Source organism: Macrotis lagotis, chromosome 1, assembly GCF_037893015.1.
Source record: "Macrotis lagotis isolate mMagLag1 chromosome 1, bilby.v1.9.chrom.fasta, whole genome shotgun sequence".
Taxonomy (NCBI): Eukaryota; Metazoa; Chordata; class Mammalia; order Peramelemorphia; family Peramelidae; genus Macrotis; species Macrotis lagotis.
Window position 1 is genome coordinate 85,441,814 of NC_133658.1, and position 17,826 is coordinate 85,459,639.

At 36.7% G+C, this 17,826-nt stretch overlaps 1 protein-coding gene across 3 annotated transcripts in view; it reads left to right on the top strand.

Annotated features, from left to right (window-relative positions):
* The first annotated feature begins 146 nt into the window (after positions 1-146).
* The window catches only part of NDUFAF7 (NADH:ubiquinone oxidoreductase complex assembly factor 7), a 26,007-nt gene continuing 8,327 nt past the window's right edge, over positions 147-17,826 (top strand). Inside the window, exons 1-8 of one of the 3 annotated variants that reach the window (XM_074203945.1) lie at positions 147-214; positions 2,813-2,976; positions 5,819-5,899; positions 7,437-7,547; positions 9,719-9,932; positions 10,848-10,906; positions 11,937-12,047; positions 17,769-17,826. The exon at positions 17,769-17,826 is cut by the window's right edge and continues 86 nt beyond it. In XM_074203945.1, coding sequence (XP_074060046.1) covers positions 184-214; positions 2,813-2,976; positions 5,819-5,899; positions 7,437-7,547; positions 9,719-9,932; positions 10,848-10,906; positions 11,937-12,047; positions 17,769-17,826 — 829 coding nt within the window. In that variant the 5' untranslated portion in view covers positions 147-183. Of the gene's footprint in view, positions 215-355; positions 451-2,812; positions 2,977-5,818; positions 5,900-7,436; positions 7,548-9,718; positions 9,933-10,847; positions 10,907-11,936; positions 12,048-17,768 lie in introns of those variants that run through there. The other 2 variants (XM_074203939.1, XM_074203954.1) reach the window with 2 other exon arrangements.

Genomic DNA, 17,826 nt, shown 5'->3' on the forward strand with positions numbered 1-17,826 from the left:
CCGCCCGGCGGCGACGGCGCTTGACGCCGTTTCCGGTGAGCGGGCCCTGAGGGGGCGGAGCCGGACGTCGGAGAAGCGGAAAGGGAAGAGGCGTGGCGGGCCCCGCGGGCGGCTCCTCCCGAGGCGGCGGCGGCGGCGGCGGCGGCGGAGGCGGCGGCGGCGGCAGCTTGGCGTGGCTTCGGCATGAGCGCCCTTCTGAGGGCCCGGCGCGGGGGTGAGATGCGGCGCCGCCCTCGCCCCGGCTGCCCCCGAGGGCGCGTTCCTGGAGCCCGGGGCGCGAGGATGCGGGGAGAACTGAGAGCGCGGGCCCCGAGGCGCGGCTGCCGCGCGGGACGAGCCCGACCCCTGGGGTCTGCCCGGGGCTCGCGTGCCCTCGGCCCTCAATGGAGCGGAGGCCCCTTGGAGGCAGGAGCTGGCCGCCTTCTCGCTGCCCAGCAGACGCTGATGAGAGTAATAGCTAATAGGATAATAGCTGATACGAAGTAATAGCTACTAAAATAATAGACAATAAGAATAGCTAATAAAATAATAGACAATAAAATAATAGCTGATACGAAGTAATAGCTACTAAAATAATAGACAATAAGAAGTAATAGCTACTAAAATAATAGCCAATAAAATAATAGCTAATAAGAAGTAACAGCCAATAAAATAATAGACAATAAGAAGTAGTAGCTACTAAAATAATAGACAATAAGAATAGCTAATAAAATAATAGACAATAAAATAATAGCTAATAAGAAGTAATAGCTACTAAAATAATAGACAATAAGAAGTAATAGCTACTAAAATAATAGCTGATAAGAAGTAATAGCTACTAAAATAATAGACAATAAAATAATAGCTAATAAGAAGTAATAGCTACTAAAATAATAGCTAATAAGAAGTAATAGCTACTAAAATAATAGACAATAAGAAGTAATAGCTACTAAAATAATAGCTGATAAGAAGTAATAGCTACTAAAATAATAGACAATAAAATAATAGCTAATAAGAAGTAATAGCTACTAAAATAATAGACAATAAGAAGTAATAGCTACTAAAATAATAGCCAATAAGAAGTAATAGCTACTAAAATAATAGCCAATAAGAAGTAATAGCTACTAAAATAATAGACAATAAGAAGTAATAGCTACTAAAATAATAGACAAAATAATAGCTAATAAGAAGTAATAGCTACTAAAATAATAGACAATAAGAAGTAATAGCTACTAAAATAATAGACAATAAGAAGTAATAGCTACTAAAATAATAGACAATAAAATAATAGCTAATAAGAAGTAATAGCTACTAAAATAATAGACAATAAGAAGTAATAGCTAATAAAATAATAGACAATAAGAATAGCTAATAAAATAATAGACAATAAAATAATAGCTAATAAGAAGTAATAGCTACTAAAATAATAGACAATAAGAAGTAATAGCTACTAAAATAATAGACAATAAGAAGTAATAGCTACTAAAATAATAGCTGATAAGAAGTAATAGCTACTAAAATAATAGACAATAAGAAGTAATAGCTACTAAAATAATAGCTGATAAGAAGTAATAGCTACTAAAATAATAGTCAATAAAATAATAGACAATAAGAAGCAATAGCTAATAAAATAATAGACAATAAAATAATAGCTAATAAGAAGCAATAGCTAATAAAATAATAGTCAATAAAATAATAGCTAATAAGAAGCAATAGCTAATAAAATATTAGCCAATAAAATAATAGCTAATAAGAATAATACCTAAAATGGCTCTAGTCCATAGTATATGCAAAGAGTTGTTCAGATTTTTTCATTCAAGAATAATACTTTGTTCATCGGTTTTACAGTAACGTCCAACTCTTCCATTTGGGATTTTCTTGGCAAAGATAATGGAATGCTTGGCTTCTCTACTTCCTTTGGTAGAGGGGGGAAACTGAGGCAAATAGGGTTAAGCGACTTGAAGCCAAATTTGAGGTCAGGAAGAGCAGTCATGTTCAGCTAAAATCTGTCTCCTGTTGCTCCTACCTCTATTCTCTGGGGCCAGACTGAATGAGACTCATTCACTTCAGAGACAACATCCACCATCCATTAACAATTCGTACTTTGACTCAGTAAAAGTGAGAAGTGAAGCGAAGACTCTGTGTTCTCACTATTGCACTTCCATCCTCTGTACACCCTCACACTGCAGATGTTTGAATGGATGAGAAGATGTATGAATAAATGAAAGCAATCCTTATTTACCTTTCAAGGAAAAGTCAATTTCACTGCCTCTGTGACTTAAATCTATTGGTGATAGTACAGCTCTCCTTTCTTTAGTGCTTTAAAAGTCATCCCTGGGTCTTTTTCTCTCTGCTGTTGCAGATTGTCTGGCCTCCATGACTTCATAGATGGAATGAGCTAGTTCACTAATGACCAGCCCTTAGTGATGATGAGTCTCTAAATTTATCAAAACTGAAAATAGTTCATTCCAAGTCTATTCTTAAAACTACTCTAATAGTAAAGGATACTGTAAAGCTTAAGTGATATGATGTACACATAATGCTTTATATAAATTATCAACTGATCAAAGGCCTTTGCAGAACTGTCCAGAACTGAGAGCCTTAAGGAACTCAAGGCCACCTCCACAACTTGATTAAACTTCCAAGTAGGACCTTAAAGGAGAATCTAGACACTAAGCTTGTAGTAATGTAGCCTTGATGACATGTGATTTGTTTGCTTGATTATTTTTAGTTATTCTTTCACAAAGCAATTTAAAAAGTTGAAGAAAATTCAGTATACAGGAATGTTATTAACTAGTTCTGTTTTTTTTTTTTGACTTAAAAATGTTTGTAGTTATTTCTTTCCTATGGAAAGTGAAGCACTTCAGCTCAGGAAAGGAGTCAGCAGAAAGCAGTACTCTTACCCCAATGCTGCGGCACCTCACATACAAAATAAAGTCAACTGGCCCCATCACAGTGGCTGAATACATGAAAGAAGTCTTGACTAACCCAGCCAAGGTAACCCAGATCTCATTGTCTCGCTACACTCCTCAAGCCTAGGCAAAATTGGGATGGATGTAGCCCCTGCTCTCCTGTACCAGGGCCTGTATTTCAAGCCCATTCTCTGTCTTCCATGATGTCAGCTAATTAATTGAAATTTGGGAGATAAGAGCTTCCTTTCTCCCTATTTTGACATATAGTAAAATCTTCTAGAGACATTAGCCTCAATTTCTGGAGTAATTCAAGGTTATGAATTTAATGGTGGTTATTTTAAGTCTGAGCAGAGGAGAAAGTTTCTTAAGTAAGCAGTGAAGGAAATGTTTGGGTGCAGAACTGGGACTTTCAGTGCCCCTAAAATCACATTGTGGAGGCAGTTTCTTATTGCCAGCTTTGTTCTTCTTTGCCCTTTGGTATACTAAAGTTCTTTTTGTGCAATCCAAACATGTCTGTGAGTAAAGGAAGAGCTAGCTGAATAAATTCTTGGAATAGGAATGGTCTGAAGGAAGAAATGATCATTTACTAATATTGTATGAATTCAAAAGCTTGAATTAAGAATGCTGAGGTGTCCTGTTTTTGAGCACCTGCCATATGCAGAGCACTGCTAAGAGAAATGCATTGTAAGATAGGACACTTGCCTTAAGGTATCCCATCATGGAGATGAAATATTATTTTCAAATGATAACAAGGCAGCATAGAGATGCCAAGTGGATGATATAGACAGTTCAGATGGAGAGATTAGAGAATGTTTGTTGGTTGGTCCTCGTTGAAGACCCCTTCACAGAGGCAGTGAAATCGACTTTCCCTTGAAAGGTAAATAAGGATTGCTTTCATTTATTCATACATCTTCTCATCCATTCAAACATCTGTTGTATGTGGAGCACTCATCTGGAGGAGATACAAAATTTAAAGTAGACGTGATCCCTGTGTTCATGTAGTTGAGAATTATTCACACTGGAATAAAAATTATGACATGATAAGTACATTAGCAAGTTACAAGTAAAATATCCTTTGGGGTCAAAAAGAGAAGGGTATTATTGACTAGGGTGGATCAGGGAATTCTTTTTGAAGAGATGGCATTTTAACTGGATATTAAAAGATTGAGTAGGAATTTAATAGGCTGATATGGAACTGTGGACGAAAGACAGAGAGGAGACTACATGGTTTGTAGAGGGAATAAGATGGTATAATTTTGTGAAATGTGGGCTACGTTGAAGGGAGTAAGATGAGACAAACCTGGCAAGGAATGGTGGCTTCAAATTTTGGAGCACTTTAAAGAGTTAGGAAGCATTTTGAACTTTATTCAAGAAATGACAATCTCTGAATAGGAACCATTGAAGATTTTTGAGCAAATGAACATTATAATCAGGTCTATGCATAAGAAATATTAGGTATTAGTGGGGAGAAAACTGGGTATTCAGAGCAAATTGAAACAATTAGAACATAGGTGTAGAGGCTGGGTTGATCAAAGCTTATTTAGGAGATACTGAGCAGATTAACCTGACACAATGGAGGCCTGTACGTTGAAGAATATCCAGAGGGGGGGAAAAATCGACTGGGACCTGAACATAGAGTTGTAGATTAAAAAATTAAGGAGTTAGAAATAGAAAATGAGAAAATAGAAAATGAGAATTATTTAAAGTTTTAAGCAAGCAATAAAATAAAACAATGTTTTAGAAAGTAGAATTTAGCTAGAGTGGTATGGGAGGGGTGGAGTAGGGAGAAACTGAAGTGAAAGTTCAATTATGAAGTTAGTCCAAAGGTTACAAATAAAGATTGTATTGTAACAGGGTCTTCTTCAGTTCTTCAATAAATAAACTTGATTTGATAGCAAAGATGTAGCTCTTATACTGCATTCTAATCTTGAGTAAACATTGTAATGCAATTTTTGTTTAATTATATGCATACTTACAGTTAGTTCTGCTATAATGTAACATGGGTTCCTCAAAAGCACGGTGCTATGTAAAATTGAGCATTAAAAACCGTAGAGTTTGTGGGGGAAATGGAAAAGGACACAACACTCAAAAGGTAAACATTGGGGATGAAAAAGAAAAATCATATCTGCCTTGCAGGCAGACATGAACAAAGGATCAAGAAGACTTGCTACCTCATTGAAAGAAGACTTGATTTGATTTGGAATACTGAGTAGCATTGCAATATTTAAAAATTTTCTTTTAAGGTTTGAAAATTAATTGACGGGGCGGCTAGGTGGCGTAGTGGATAAAGCACTGGCCCTGGAGTCAAGAGTACCTGGGTTTAAATCCGGCCTCAGACACTTAATAATTACCTAGCTGTGTGGCCTTGGGCAAACCACTTAACCCCATTTTCCTTGCAAAAAAAAAAAAGAAAATTAATTGACAAAGATGTTCAGTATATTTATATTTTTCACTTTCATATGAAAGAGAAAGACGTTTAAATCTTTATTTTTGTAGACTAGGGAACTGAAGTGTCCAGCAAGATACAATAAGTTCTTGATTTTAGGCCAGCAGCAGAGCAAGGATTAGAAGAAACAAGTTTTCTGACTATTAAAAGGTTATTCTCTCATAATGAATAAAGCATGGAGAAAATGGAAAACTGGTAAAGTAAGTAGTTTTTTTTCCCCTAAGGATAATTTCCCATCATTTTTAGAAAGGATAACTGTGATTTTTAAATAGATCTTTTTGTTCTTTTTTTAAACTTTTTTATGTAGGATATCTTTGTGTTTCATTGTTTCCCTCTTTTTCTTTCTCTATAGACACATGTACACATACATTTACATTTATGTTTTAACAGAATAGTTTAAAAGAATGTTTTTCCAAATTAAAGAAAAACATTATCTCATTATAAATATTACAGTTTTCTAACCTCTTTTCTTCTTCCTCAGGGCTACTATGTACACCATGATATGATAGGAGAAAGAGGAGACTTTATTACTTCACCTGAAATAAGTCAGATCTTTGGAGAGGTAAACATTTCATACTAATTATAAAAATGAATTCAATATCTAAGTTTGCCAAATGAAATATAAATGTAAAAAATGAAATTGGCTACTCAGGTATTATATGGTATTATAATTTTAAGATTATTCCGTACATAGTAATATGAATGTATGTTTATGTGTATCTGTATTTCTACTTGTGAATATAAGCACACACATTTTAGCTTCTTTTTTCCTCTGTTCTATATCATGAAATCACTTTATAATAAAGATTGTATTATAACAGGGTCTTCTTTAATTCTTCAGTAAACTTGCTTTGATAGCAAAGATGTAGCTCTTATACTTAATTCTAATCTTGAGTAAACATTATAATGAAATTTTTGTTTAATTATATGGATACTTACAGTTAGTTCTGCTATAATGGGTTCCTCAAAAGCAGAGTGCTACGTAAAATTGAGTATTAATACCCATAGAGTTTGTGGGGGAAATGGAAAAGGACACAACACTCAAAAACTGCATCAGTGGCACACTTAAAAAAAAATAGGATCATCTAACAATTTTATACATGTTAAATAGTTGAGAAATACATGAATACTACCATACATAGTGGCAGTGTTAGCAACCTCAGACTCTTTTGTTTTTTGGGTTTTTTTTAGCTTTTTGCAAGGCAATGGGGTTAAGTGGCTTGCCCAAGGCCACACAGCTAGGTAATTATTATGTGTCTGAGACCGGATTTGAACTCAGGTACTCCTGACTCCAGTGCTGGTGCTCTATCCACTGTGCCACCTATCCACCCCTGCAACCTCAGACTCTTAAAGAACCACTTGATTTGTCCAGGTCATATAGGTCCCAGGCTGGCAAAGTGTGTAGAAAGCTAGTCAGGCCACAACTTTGGGCCAGAGGGGTAGGGAACCTTTTTTCTGCCATGGGCCATTTTAATATTTATAATGTCATTCAGAAGTATATTTGGGCAAACATTTAATTAATACACCACTGAAAGGCTGCTGGATTTATTGAATTTTGAGTCCCTACCTGCAGTTGGCAACACTACACCAGATACTGCCTGTGGACTGGAGGTTTCCCACCTCTGTCATAGAGGAAGGTGGGTCACTGTGGATCAGTCCTTGTCTGCCCGCAGTTCCCACTACATCAGACAATATATAATAAATTTGATCCATAACCTTGAAAAAGGCCTGAAGTTTGTAGAGGAGAGCATGACAAAGTTTATAGTTTTAGAATTATTATGAAGTGCACTTTTCTGCACCCTTGGTTTTTCAGAAGAAATTGAGTATAAGCGATTCATTTTATGTTGATATTGTTCCTTAATGTATGTCACATTAAAAAAATTCAGATTTTTAGAACAAGTATTAAAGCTTTTGTGTATGTTTATATATAATGTATGTATACAGTGAATACATATTCTCATGAATTTCTTTTAAATTGTTTATTGGGGAAGAAATGGTAGTTGTGTGACATTTTGTATCAAAATATATTTGTCAACTGTCATATAAGCATAGTATATAGATTCTTTTGTTTATTTTAATGTATTTTTTTCTCCCCACAGTTACTTGGGATATGGTACATTAGTGAATGGATGGCCACTGGAAAAAACTCAACTTTCCAGCTGGTAGAACTGGGCCCAGGTAGGGGCACTCTTACTGGTGATATTTTGAGGGTAGGTAACCATGGTATTTCCTAAAAGTTTTATTTAATCTTGCTAACCCCCAGTTTGCATTTGTAATTGTAATCTCCATAACTCTCTTCCCTTAATACACTGTTGTTATTTCCTGATTTTATCTAGTATGTGGAAATTTACTATCTATAATAATTGCAAGAGGCTGAAATGAGTATATATTTTTCAATGTTCTACTTGTGTGTACAAAAATGTATAACATATTTATCCTGTGCTAACTTATTTCTAAGTTGCAAGCATGCAGAGCTGTGCATAGTTTGATATGCTCTTATTTGCACTGTGCCTGCCCTTTCAAGGTGTCACTGACATCATCATCCATCCAACTTTTCCTTATGAACCCTAGATAAAGTAAAGGATGGAATGGAATTAGAAATCTGACTCATTAAACCTTCTTGATCTCTGGGAAAATGGGAGGAGGCACAACTAATCCTTGGCAAAATTGGGAATTAACCTTCATTTCCTTAACTTTGTTCCTCATAAGCTCTGCTTTATTCACCACTCAAAAGACCCTATATTTTTCTTTTATGCTTTCCCAATCTGAAATGCCTATTCCTTCAGTTCACTTTAGTCAAGTCCTAGGAGAGTGATTTGACCAAACAAATTTGTGCAAAGGTGTGAATGGCTTCCCTAAACTCCTCCCTTGATGCCTCTTTGGGATGTGAAGGTGACCCTGGGTTTCTGAAATGGAAGCTAAGACCAGTCCTACCCAAGTGCAAAGACTTCAACTATGGACTTTAGAATAGAATTCTGCCCATCTGATTCCCAGTTGGAGGAGAACTGGCCACTAGTTGATAACCCTGCTGGTCAGAGTTACTCAGCCTGTTTGGGTGGATGGAGGAAGTGACCACCCAGTAATTTCACAGGTTTGATAAAAAGCTGCAGAAGTGAAACATTTGCAGCTTTCTGCTGCTCCCTTGTTTACGCTATCAGAGTTACCTTACTTAACCCAAATGAATTTCAAATGCTGAAACTTTCAAGTATTTGTGGAGGTTATAGGATCAAAGCTTTGAATTTGGAAGAAACTTTTGAAGTCCTCTGGTCTAACCCCACCATCTTCTGAGGATCACAAAATTTGTATAAATGGGATTTATATCCATGACCTCTGCCCCAAATGCAGTGTTCCTTCACTATAAAAAGATCTCTGATGGAGAGGCATTTCTCTTAAATTCCACAACTCAGTGTATTTCTTGGGATTACACCAGGACCACTACAGGAAAAAAAGGAATATTTGGGCCCAGACCCTTCTTTCCATTTATTGGAACTGATAGAGGAGGGAGAAAGAAAATGGAGGGAAATGAGAAACTTTTGTGAGGCCTCTTTGAAGACCCTTGGGCCTATAAATCTGTGGACTCAGGTGACTTGGTCTCTTACTTCTCTTGCCTCAGGCTCCTGGTCCTGGCTACTCCTGGATCATTTGACTGAAAAAGGTTAGGGACTGAGTTGTGGGGCTTACCTCTTTATGCTAGAGGAATTAATATCAATGACTAAAGGTGGGAGAAGGCAACTAGGGCCTCAGTATCCAGAAGGGATTGAATAGAGAAGGACTAAGAAGAGCATTGTCTGACTCATTCCTTTATCCTCCAGTAGAAAGGGCAGGGCACTTGCAAACTCCCAGAGAAGTGGCAACAAGCAATAACCTACCTCCCGAATATTTTGCTTAAGTGGCATGATCATTTGCTCATAATATTCAGAAAACATTGATTTTTCAGTTTACATATTTTGTGATTTCAAAAAATATATTGTAAACTTCTTTATTTTGGAACCCACAAACTTTACTTGTTTGTTTCTATTTGTTCTCACTATTTAAGTTAACTGAATATAAACTATGATGTTAGATTTTCCAATATTATAATTGTTTTGTGTGATAAGGGATTTAGAGGAAGCAAAATAAATAGAACTTTTTCCTCCTACAAAACAAGATTTGGCTCACACCCTTTTTGGAAGTTACGGTTAGTATTTCTAGTAAATAATGTTTCTAGTGATATCCTGGAAGGCAATGAATTTCTTGAAGCATACTTTCTCTAAAACCAAACATGAATGCTATTTCCTCTAACTTAAACAACTTATTGAGATAAATAGAATTGAAACTTGAAAATCTACTTAGTAACAATGTACACTAAATTTTGTTGATATGTTTCTTCCTGTATATTTAGGTCTTCAGTCAGCTTGGGTCTGTACTGAAAAACTGTGACATATCTGTACATTTGGTGGAAGTAAGCCAAAAATTAAGTGAAATCCAAGCCCTAACACTGACTGATGAGACGGTTGCCCTAGAGCATGATGCTGAATCATCAGTGTATATGAAAGGTATCACTAAGTCTGGAATTCCCATTTTCTGGTACCGGAGTCTGCAAGATGTGCCACAAGGTAAAGAGTTTGGATTAAGCATTTTGGTCAGGACACCTCACAATAACCATAAATGATCTTTTACCTTATAAGACCAGAGGGTTCCTGCCTTACCTGTGGAATATTCTTTCCAGGAAAGAGTATCTTAAAAAAAAAAGAAAACTAACTTGTTATACTTAAGGACATGCTACTTTATAAATTTAATATGTATAAGTGTTTTTAAAAGTTGCCATTCCCTGTAGTTTTTGTCTTAATACTCATTCCCTTGCCTACTGTAGTGTAGTTAGAATAATGTGCAAGTTCCTTCACTTAATTATAAGCTCCTTGAGGGCAGGGACTGTCTTTTGCTTCTACTTGTATCCCCCAGTACTTAATACAATGCCTAGAACATGGTGGGTATTTAATAAATGTTTATTATTCCTTTCATTGATTGATAGTTAATGGTGATGATGCAGCCAAAGACAATAATAACCAAAGGAAGCAAAGTCCCAATATGTAAGTTTTATTTTTTCTCCTTTTGAAAACATTTATCTATTTTGTTAGCTCCTGAGGTTACAGTCTCAATGGTAATTTTGGGGAGTGAATAGAAGACTCAATTTGTCATGAAAGCTGCCCACCACTAGAAAACCAGTCTTTGAGAGAATTTACTATCTTAACCCCATAAGTGACATGAAGTTCTGTTGTCAGTTGTCCTTTCGTTGCTCCAGTTATTTGACAGTTGAAGATAGCAGTGCCTGTCTTATGTTGTAGACATCGTTTTGTGTGTTGTTTTTTAAGCTGATTGATGTACTTTGATCTTCTTGGAGACAGGCATGCAATCAATACAGGGCAATATGATAGAAGAAGTGGCAGCTGTCTCCCACAAGAATCACTTGAGGATTCTTGTAAAAAGTATATTGAAACATTCATTACTTTTCCTTTTCTCTTTTTAAACAGGTTACAGCTTTTATTTAGCACATGAATTTTTTGATGCTCTTCCAGTGCATAAACTTCAGGTACTGATGGAAAGACATTAACAAGGGGGAAAGCTAACATGGTATCATCTCATATGGTCTTCAGTTATCACATTAGCTATTTACTACTTGAATATTATCATTCCTTAAAAGTTATACTTAATCCTGTTTCTGTGACAGAATTTTGAAGTCTTCAGAATAATCAAAAAATGAACAATAACAAAGCATTGAGAAAAACATTTAAAAAATGTTAGTGAAGATCAAGTCAAATATTCATATGAGGATTCAATTTTCCATAGCTGGGAAAGAATATTTTCTGTTCCAGTGTAGCCTACTGAAAGATAATTTCTGCACTTTCTTTTAAAAAATTAAAAATTATTTCCAGATATTTAGAATCTTTTTTGATTTTTCCCTCACACTTTGAAAGGAATAATTTAGATTTGGTAGCATTTTATGAGTGAGCACTAGTATTTTTAATGTTAAGAGCAGTTACAGGTTTTCTGTTGCATAGATCTTCATACATAGCAGTTACCTGGTGTGTATAAAGACCATTTCTTTTTCCTCTTACCTTTAACATTTAGCTTCCATGTAACTCCTCATTCTGTTGGTGCAGCTAGGTGATACAATGGATGGAACACTGGCCTTGGAGTCAGGAGGATGGGAGTTGAAATCCAACCTTAGATACTTGACACTTACTAGCTATGTGACCTTGGGCAAGTCACTTAACCATTGGCATATCTCCAGTCATCCTGATTCATATCTGACCACTGGACTCAGATGACTCCAGAGGAGATAGTGAGGCTGGTGATTTAGCACAGCACTCCCCCCACTCAAAATACAATTCATATGCTTGTCATGGCATCACCTCCCTGACATCATTGTCTTCTTCAAGAATGAAGGACAAACATCAATTCCTCAGGAGTCATATCTGCTCTGTAACTGCCTCTGCCTCTCACCTATGATGGTTGCTGGGAAAACATTTAAATTTCACCAGGATCAAACATGCAGAAAGTATTTATAGATGGAAACCATTTAGAAAACAAAGCCAAAATTCTGATGTTTCATTCTCTAGAAAACCCCGCAAGGATGGCGTGAAGTGTTCATTGATGTAGACCCCCAGGATTCTGATAGATTAAGATTTGTTTTAGCTCCTTCTTCTACCCCAGCAGAAACTTTTATTCAGGTAAGGGGAAGGTGATTTTTTTTTTCCTTCGACTAAATTAGAGACTTCAGAGTCATAGTAACTTTGCTATAGAGTTAAGTTTCTTTCAGGAAAAAAAAAGTTTGTTTTTAACTTGAAGTTTGTAACTTCATGATCTCATGGTTACTTATGTATATCCAACAAAAAGTCAATTAACAAGCATTTTAAAGCATTTATGATGGATCAAACACTGTGCTCAACTGGGGAAACAAAGGAAAGAGTTTCTGCCCTCAGGGAGCTTAAAATCTATAGTGGTAGAGAACAAATCCACAGATAGGGATCTACATACACATACAAAACATCTGCTGAAATAAATTCAAGCTAATTTGGAGGAAAGTCACTAGCAATCAAGGGTGAGGAGTAAGGAGAAGCCTCCTGAAGAAGGCAGCCCTGAAGCAATGGATGAGGGGTAGAGGTGAGTGCTTTCCATTCATGAGGGCAGCTGAGGCTGGAGGTGGAGCATGGGGTATGAGGGACAGCTAGAAGACCAGACAGTCTGAGAAGTGTGAAGTATGACTGTCAAGGCAGTTTGGAGCCAAATTGTAAAGGGATTCAAATGTCAATCAGAAGAGTCTATTTGATCCTAGAGGCAGTAGGGAGTCCATGGAATTTGGAGCAGTGCAGTCAGAACTGAGCCTTTAGCAATGTTGGAGGACAGAGGAGGGGGAGATGTGGGGCAGGGGGACCACCTGGGAGTGCAACAGATGAGGCATGGTGTGAACTAGGGCAGTAGGGGACAGATGTGGAGATGTAGAGATAGAACTGGTAAGAAGTGGTAACTGGAATGTGGGATGCAGGGTGTGAGGAGACAAGAATGGCTCCAAGATAGTGAAGGGAGCCTGCTGGAAGGGTGATGGGACCTTTGATGAGAATAGGGAAGTTCAAAAGAGGAAAAGGGAAATAGTTATAATAGAGATGTCTAGCTTTTCTTTTCAACATCCTCATAGGGTAGATTAAAGGAAAAAGGCACAGTATAGATGATATTGTTTTTAAAATTACATTATTTCTTATTTCATTTTTAAAATTACACCTTTTTAATGTAACAGATACTTTCCAACAGATACCAAGGTGAAGCCCTTTAAAAGTACTTCTGCCTTTTCCCTCCCAAAAGAATTAAATTATTGAATAGATTGTAGATTTAGAACTGGAAGGGATCTGAGAAGTCATTAGGTTCAGTCTTTTACAAATTAGGAAACTGAGACCCAGAGAGTGACCTTGCTCAGGGAAGCACAAATAGTAAGTGACAGAATAAGTGACATTTAAACCCAGATTTTCTGATCTGGGCCCAAGACTCTTTTCTCTGAGTGGTTTTAACTTTGGCAACCTGGCAAGAACATTGATGACAGCTGTATATCACCAGTTTTGTTTCTCCTTTATTGTAGCATCCATTGTGTAGACTCTTCTTTTGCCTCTGATTTTTTCATTCTGCTTTGTTTCCTCATGTCTTTGAAATTCTTCCTCACTTAAATCCAATTCACTGGCATGTCACATCATCACCTCCATGATGTCAGACTCCTCTTGAAGAATGGAGGACAAACAGCAGCATTCTTTAGGGTACAGCAGTGTACCATAACTGTTCAACTAAGATTCAGTTATTGAGCGCACACACACACATCCATGCCCTTGTGTGCACATCAGTCAATTCTTTGAGATATTGTTTTGGCATCTTTTAGGATTGAGCCACAAAGTGGAACAATAACAGCTTTTTCTTCCTGTAATATTTTCAAAGGGTACTAAAATTATACAGTGCATTAGTTCACTTACTGGTTTTCATCAGAAAATTACCTTTATTTTCATGAAAATGAACATGATCACCTCAACTCTTTCTAAGTCTCTTTACTCAATTTGGCCAGTAGATGGCAATCACAGCCTGATCAGACTGGCATCTTAAAGGGCACAGAAACAGCTCTCTGTTAAGTCAACCAAAGCTTTTCATCCTGTTTTGATGCATTATTTAAAGAAAATACTGAGTATTTTTGTTTTATTGATAGTTTCAGAGCAAAAAATCAAAGTTAAAACAATGGACTCTTACTTTACTGTGTGGTCCTGCTGAACTTGGAGTAAGGAGCCCTTGGTTTGAATCCTGGCCCTGCTTTTACCACCTGCAAACCTTGGGCAACTTAAGTTACCTCCCTGACCTCAGTTTCCTCATCTGTAAAGTGAGATTGGATTTGATAGTTTCTAAGACTCCTTCCAGATCCCTATCTTTGATAATCCTATTCCCCTAACTGTATATATACTATCTATCATAACTTTCTACTATTTCCTAAAAATAATGCATCTCAGTATTTATAAAGTGTATAGTACTTCAGTATTAGGAGTTAAGGATAGAAAGATAGATCCCACATGATACTGCCCTTGCTGTATTAATAGTTATGAAGCTGGAGATGAACATCTCATAATTCAAGTTCTATTCTTAAACTAAAGATTTTATGAAAACATCCAGGAGCCACCATCTGGAAGATATCATCTTCATCTCTTTGGCTCCTTAAAACTCACTGTAGACCATCACAAGTCCTCTTTCTCAAGATAGAGCGTGATCAATTTGTCCTGCAGGCATGCTTATTGCCAAAAAGAACTTTTTTTTTCTCTTCACCCTAATTTAACTCAGCTCTAAGACTTGATTCCAAAAAAGTCATCCAGCCTACCACTGTAAATATTTTTTCTGTTCACTTGTGGCCCAATCCAAAGGATTCACCAGGACCTGAAGTCATTAGTTAAAAGATGCCATTTTCATAAAGACATTTCATGCTTATTTCTTTTTCCTTTTCATCTCAAAGAAAAAATTTCCATGCAGTGAGCTATAATTAAGAATTTTAAGAGGATATATAGAGAGATAAAAAAATTTAGCAGATAAGAAACAAGTATTTTTAATATAAAACCTTGTATTATAATTCATGTTAACAAAATACGGTACTATGTTTATTGTTAAAAGCAATTATAAATGAAGTTTCCCATTAACTTAATAATTCAGGATTTCAAAAATTTGTCCTTTTGATCAAGTAATGAATAAGATTAGCAAGCAGAAATTAATTTATCATTTTAATTAGTCATTTCATTTCTCTGCTTAACTTATCTAGTTAAAATGAATTTATTGGATGATTTCTATGGTCCATTCCAGCATGAACATTCTGTGCAACCATGAATACATTTCTTCCTATTTGGGGGCTTTGGATATTCCCTCGAGTGAATAAAATAGTGATGGAACATCTTGTCATAATTTAGTCATGTTGAGTGAGTGAGGGCTCAGCAGTGTAAGACATCATGAGAATTTTCCAGGTTACCAAAAAAAAAAAAACCTTAAAAGAATTACTACCTCAGAAGGGCTTGAATGTTTACAAAGTGTTTAATATCTCATTGCTTCCTCCCAACAAACCAGAGAGGTAAGTACAGTTATTTCTTCTTCCTTCACCATGTCTCTTGTGTCTCCCCATTGCTGCCCTTCTCCCTAGGTTAGTGCAGCAGCCTCCTGATTGGTCTCCCTGCCTCAGGTCTCTCACTTTTCCAGTCCTCCTAACACAGCTGCCAATGTCATTTCCCTCAAGTACAGAACTGACCATGTGACTCTCCTCTGCATTCAGTTCCAGAGGTTTCCTTCGGGACAAGATGTAATTCTGTTTTCCTTTAAAGGCTTATACCTCCTGACCCCAATTTCTAGTTCAAGTCTTGTTGGACCTTACTCTGGTTCCTGTGGTTTTATAATCCAAACAAATTGGCCTTCTCTCTTTTCTTGACACATGATTCTTCCATCTCCCAACTCTGTGTCTTGACTTTAACTCTTTGTGTGTGTGAGTTTTATTTTTTTCCAATTACATATAAAGACAGTTTTCAACATTTTTAATTCCACATTTTTCTCCCTCCTTCCTTTCCCTTCTCTCTTCCCTAAGACAGGAAGCAATCTGATTATAGGTTATATGTATACCATTCTGTCAAACATATTTCCATATTAGTCAAGTTGTAAAAGAAAAATCAGAATAAAAGGGAAAAAACAATTGAGAAAGAAAAAAATTTAAAAGTGAAAATAGTAAGTTTTGCTCTGCATTCAGACTTCATAGTTTTTTCTCTGAATGTGAACATTTTCCATCATGAGTTTTTTGTAATTGTCTTTTATCACTATTGTTGAGAGAAGCTAAATCGGTCCTAGTTGATCTCACAATATTGCAGTTAAGGTGTACAATATTCCTCTGGATCTATGCACTCACTCAGCATCAATCTTTCCAGACTTTTATGATATCTTCGTGCTCGTGATTTTTTACAGAACCATAGTTCTCCATCATATTCATGTACCAGTTTATTCAGCCATTCCTCAGTGGATGGGCATCCCCTCAGTTTCCAATTCTTTTTAGCATTAACTCTTGGACATGCCAGGGATGCCCTCTTCCTTTAAGATCAAACCCTTCTGCATGAAGCTTTTCCTGACTCCCCAGCCTGCTAGTGCCCTCCCTCCTTCCCAAACTCCCTTGTCTGTATTTCTGTTTCTATTTAGTATAAATTTATGATTTCTATGTGTCCTGCTTATCTCCTTGGTGAAAAGATTGTTTCATCCTTTGTTCAAGTATCCCCAACACCAACAGTGTCACGATTTACTAACTGCTTGTTTAATTGCTCAGATAACTTGTGTAAGTGGCTAGAACTTCTGTCTTTCTTCCTTCAAGGCCAGAGTTCTAAAGGGCTCTGGTGTAGAAGACAGGGTTAATTCTTTTTTAGTTCTCAGAAGGTATTGCTGGGAATCACAGGTTGAATTTGCAGAAAGGTCGATCAAGTTGTACATACATTCATAGGCTCTAATATTTAGAATCAGACAGGAATGGAATCAGCTACCCCAGGCACTAGAAGGCACCCTATTTCTAGAGGCCTTAAAGCAAATCTACCTACCCACTGGCTGGGGAGGATTATTCCTGTGCAGAGATCCCTGTGAGGAGGGGAGATGTGGACAGACAGGGCCGCATCATTTCTGACATGGTTGTAATGTGGCCTTGTCTAGAACAAAGCTAACTTCATGCTTGTCTGGATCCCCGTCTAATAGGGTTCATCTCTGCAGTGAGCAAAGTGAATTGGCAGAAGTCAAATATCTCAAGGCACACCTAGTAGTGGACCTATTGGAAATTTGAGACTATATTGGCCTCAATCCTTAGAGCTGGTAGAAATGGACATTATATGAAGACAGCCCAGAACCATCAGGACTGTTTCCAGAATAGGTCAATATTAGTACATCTATATCTATGAATTTGTTTTATAATCGCCCTAATCAGTCTCAACAACTAGGCCTTTTTACTAAAGTCAACAAGTATAACAAACTTAGTTTTTGAATCAGTAGATACTATGTCCCCACATCTGTGCTAGGTGCTATGGGAAATTCAAACTATGCTTGGAATTTACTTATATTTATGAATGAATTATCTTGAATTAGAAGCCTCACACACTGGTGTTAAATTGGAAAGTAATAACTTTAGTTATAGGTTATATCACTTGAAAATCCATGTCAGTGACAATTACTAGGGTGTTTAAATCATGTTTATCTGTGTAAAAAAAATATTCTTTTAATAACTAATGCAGACAGTGAATCTTTTCTTAGTAAGGTGGAATTACTCAAAAGGATCAACAAAAAGACTTGGAAAGATATTTGTCACTACAAACCATACATACCAATAAAGTTTTTGTGTATGACCCCTTTTAACCAATTGTTTTTGCATTTTTTGCTAGCCCAAGGAAACAAGGAATCATGTGGAAGTATGTCCTGAGGCTGGTGTGATCATTCAGA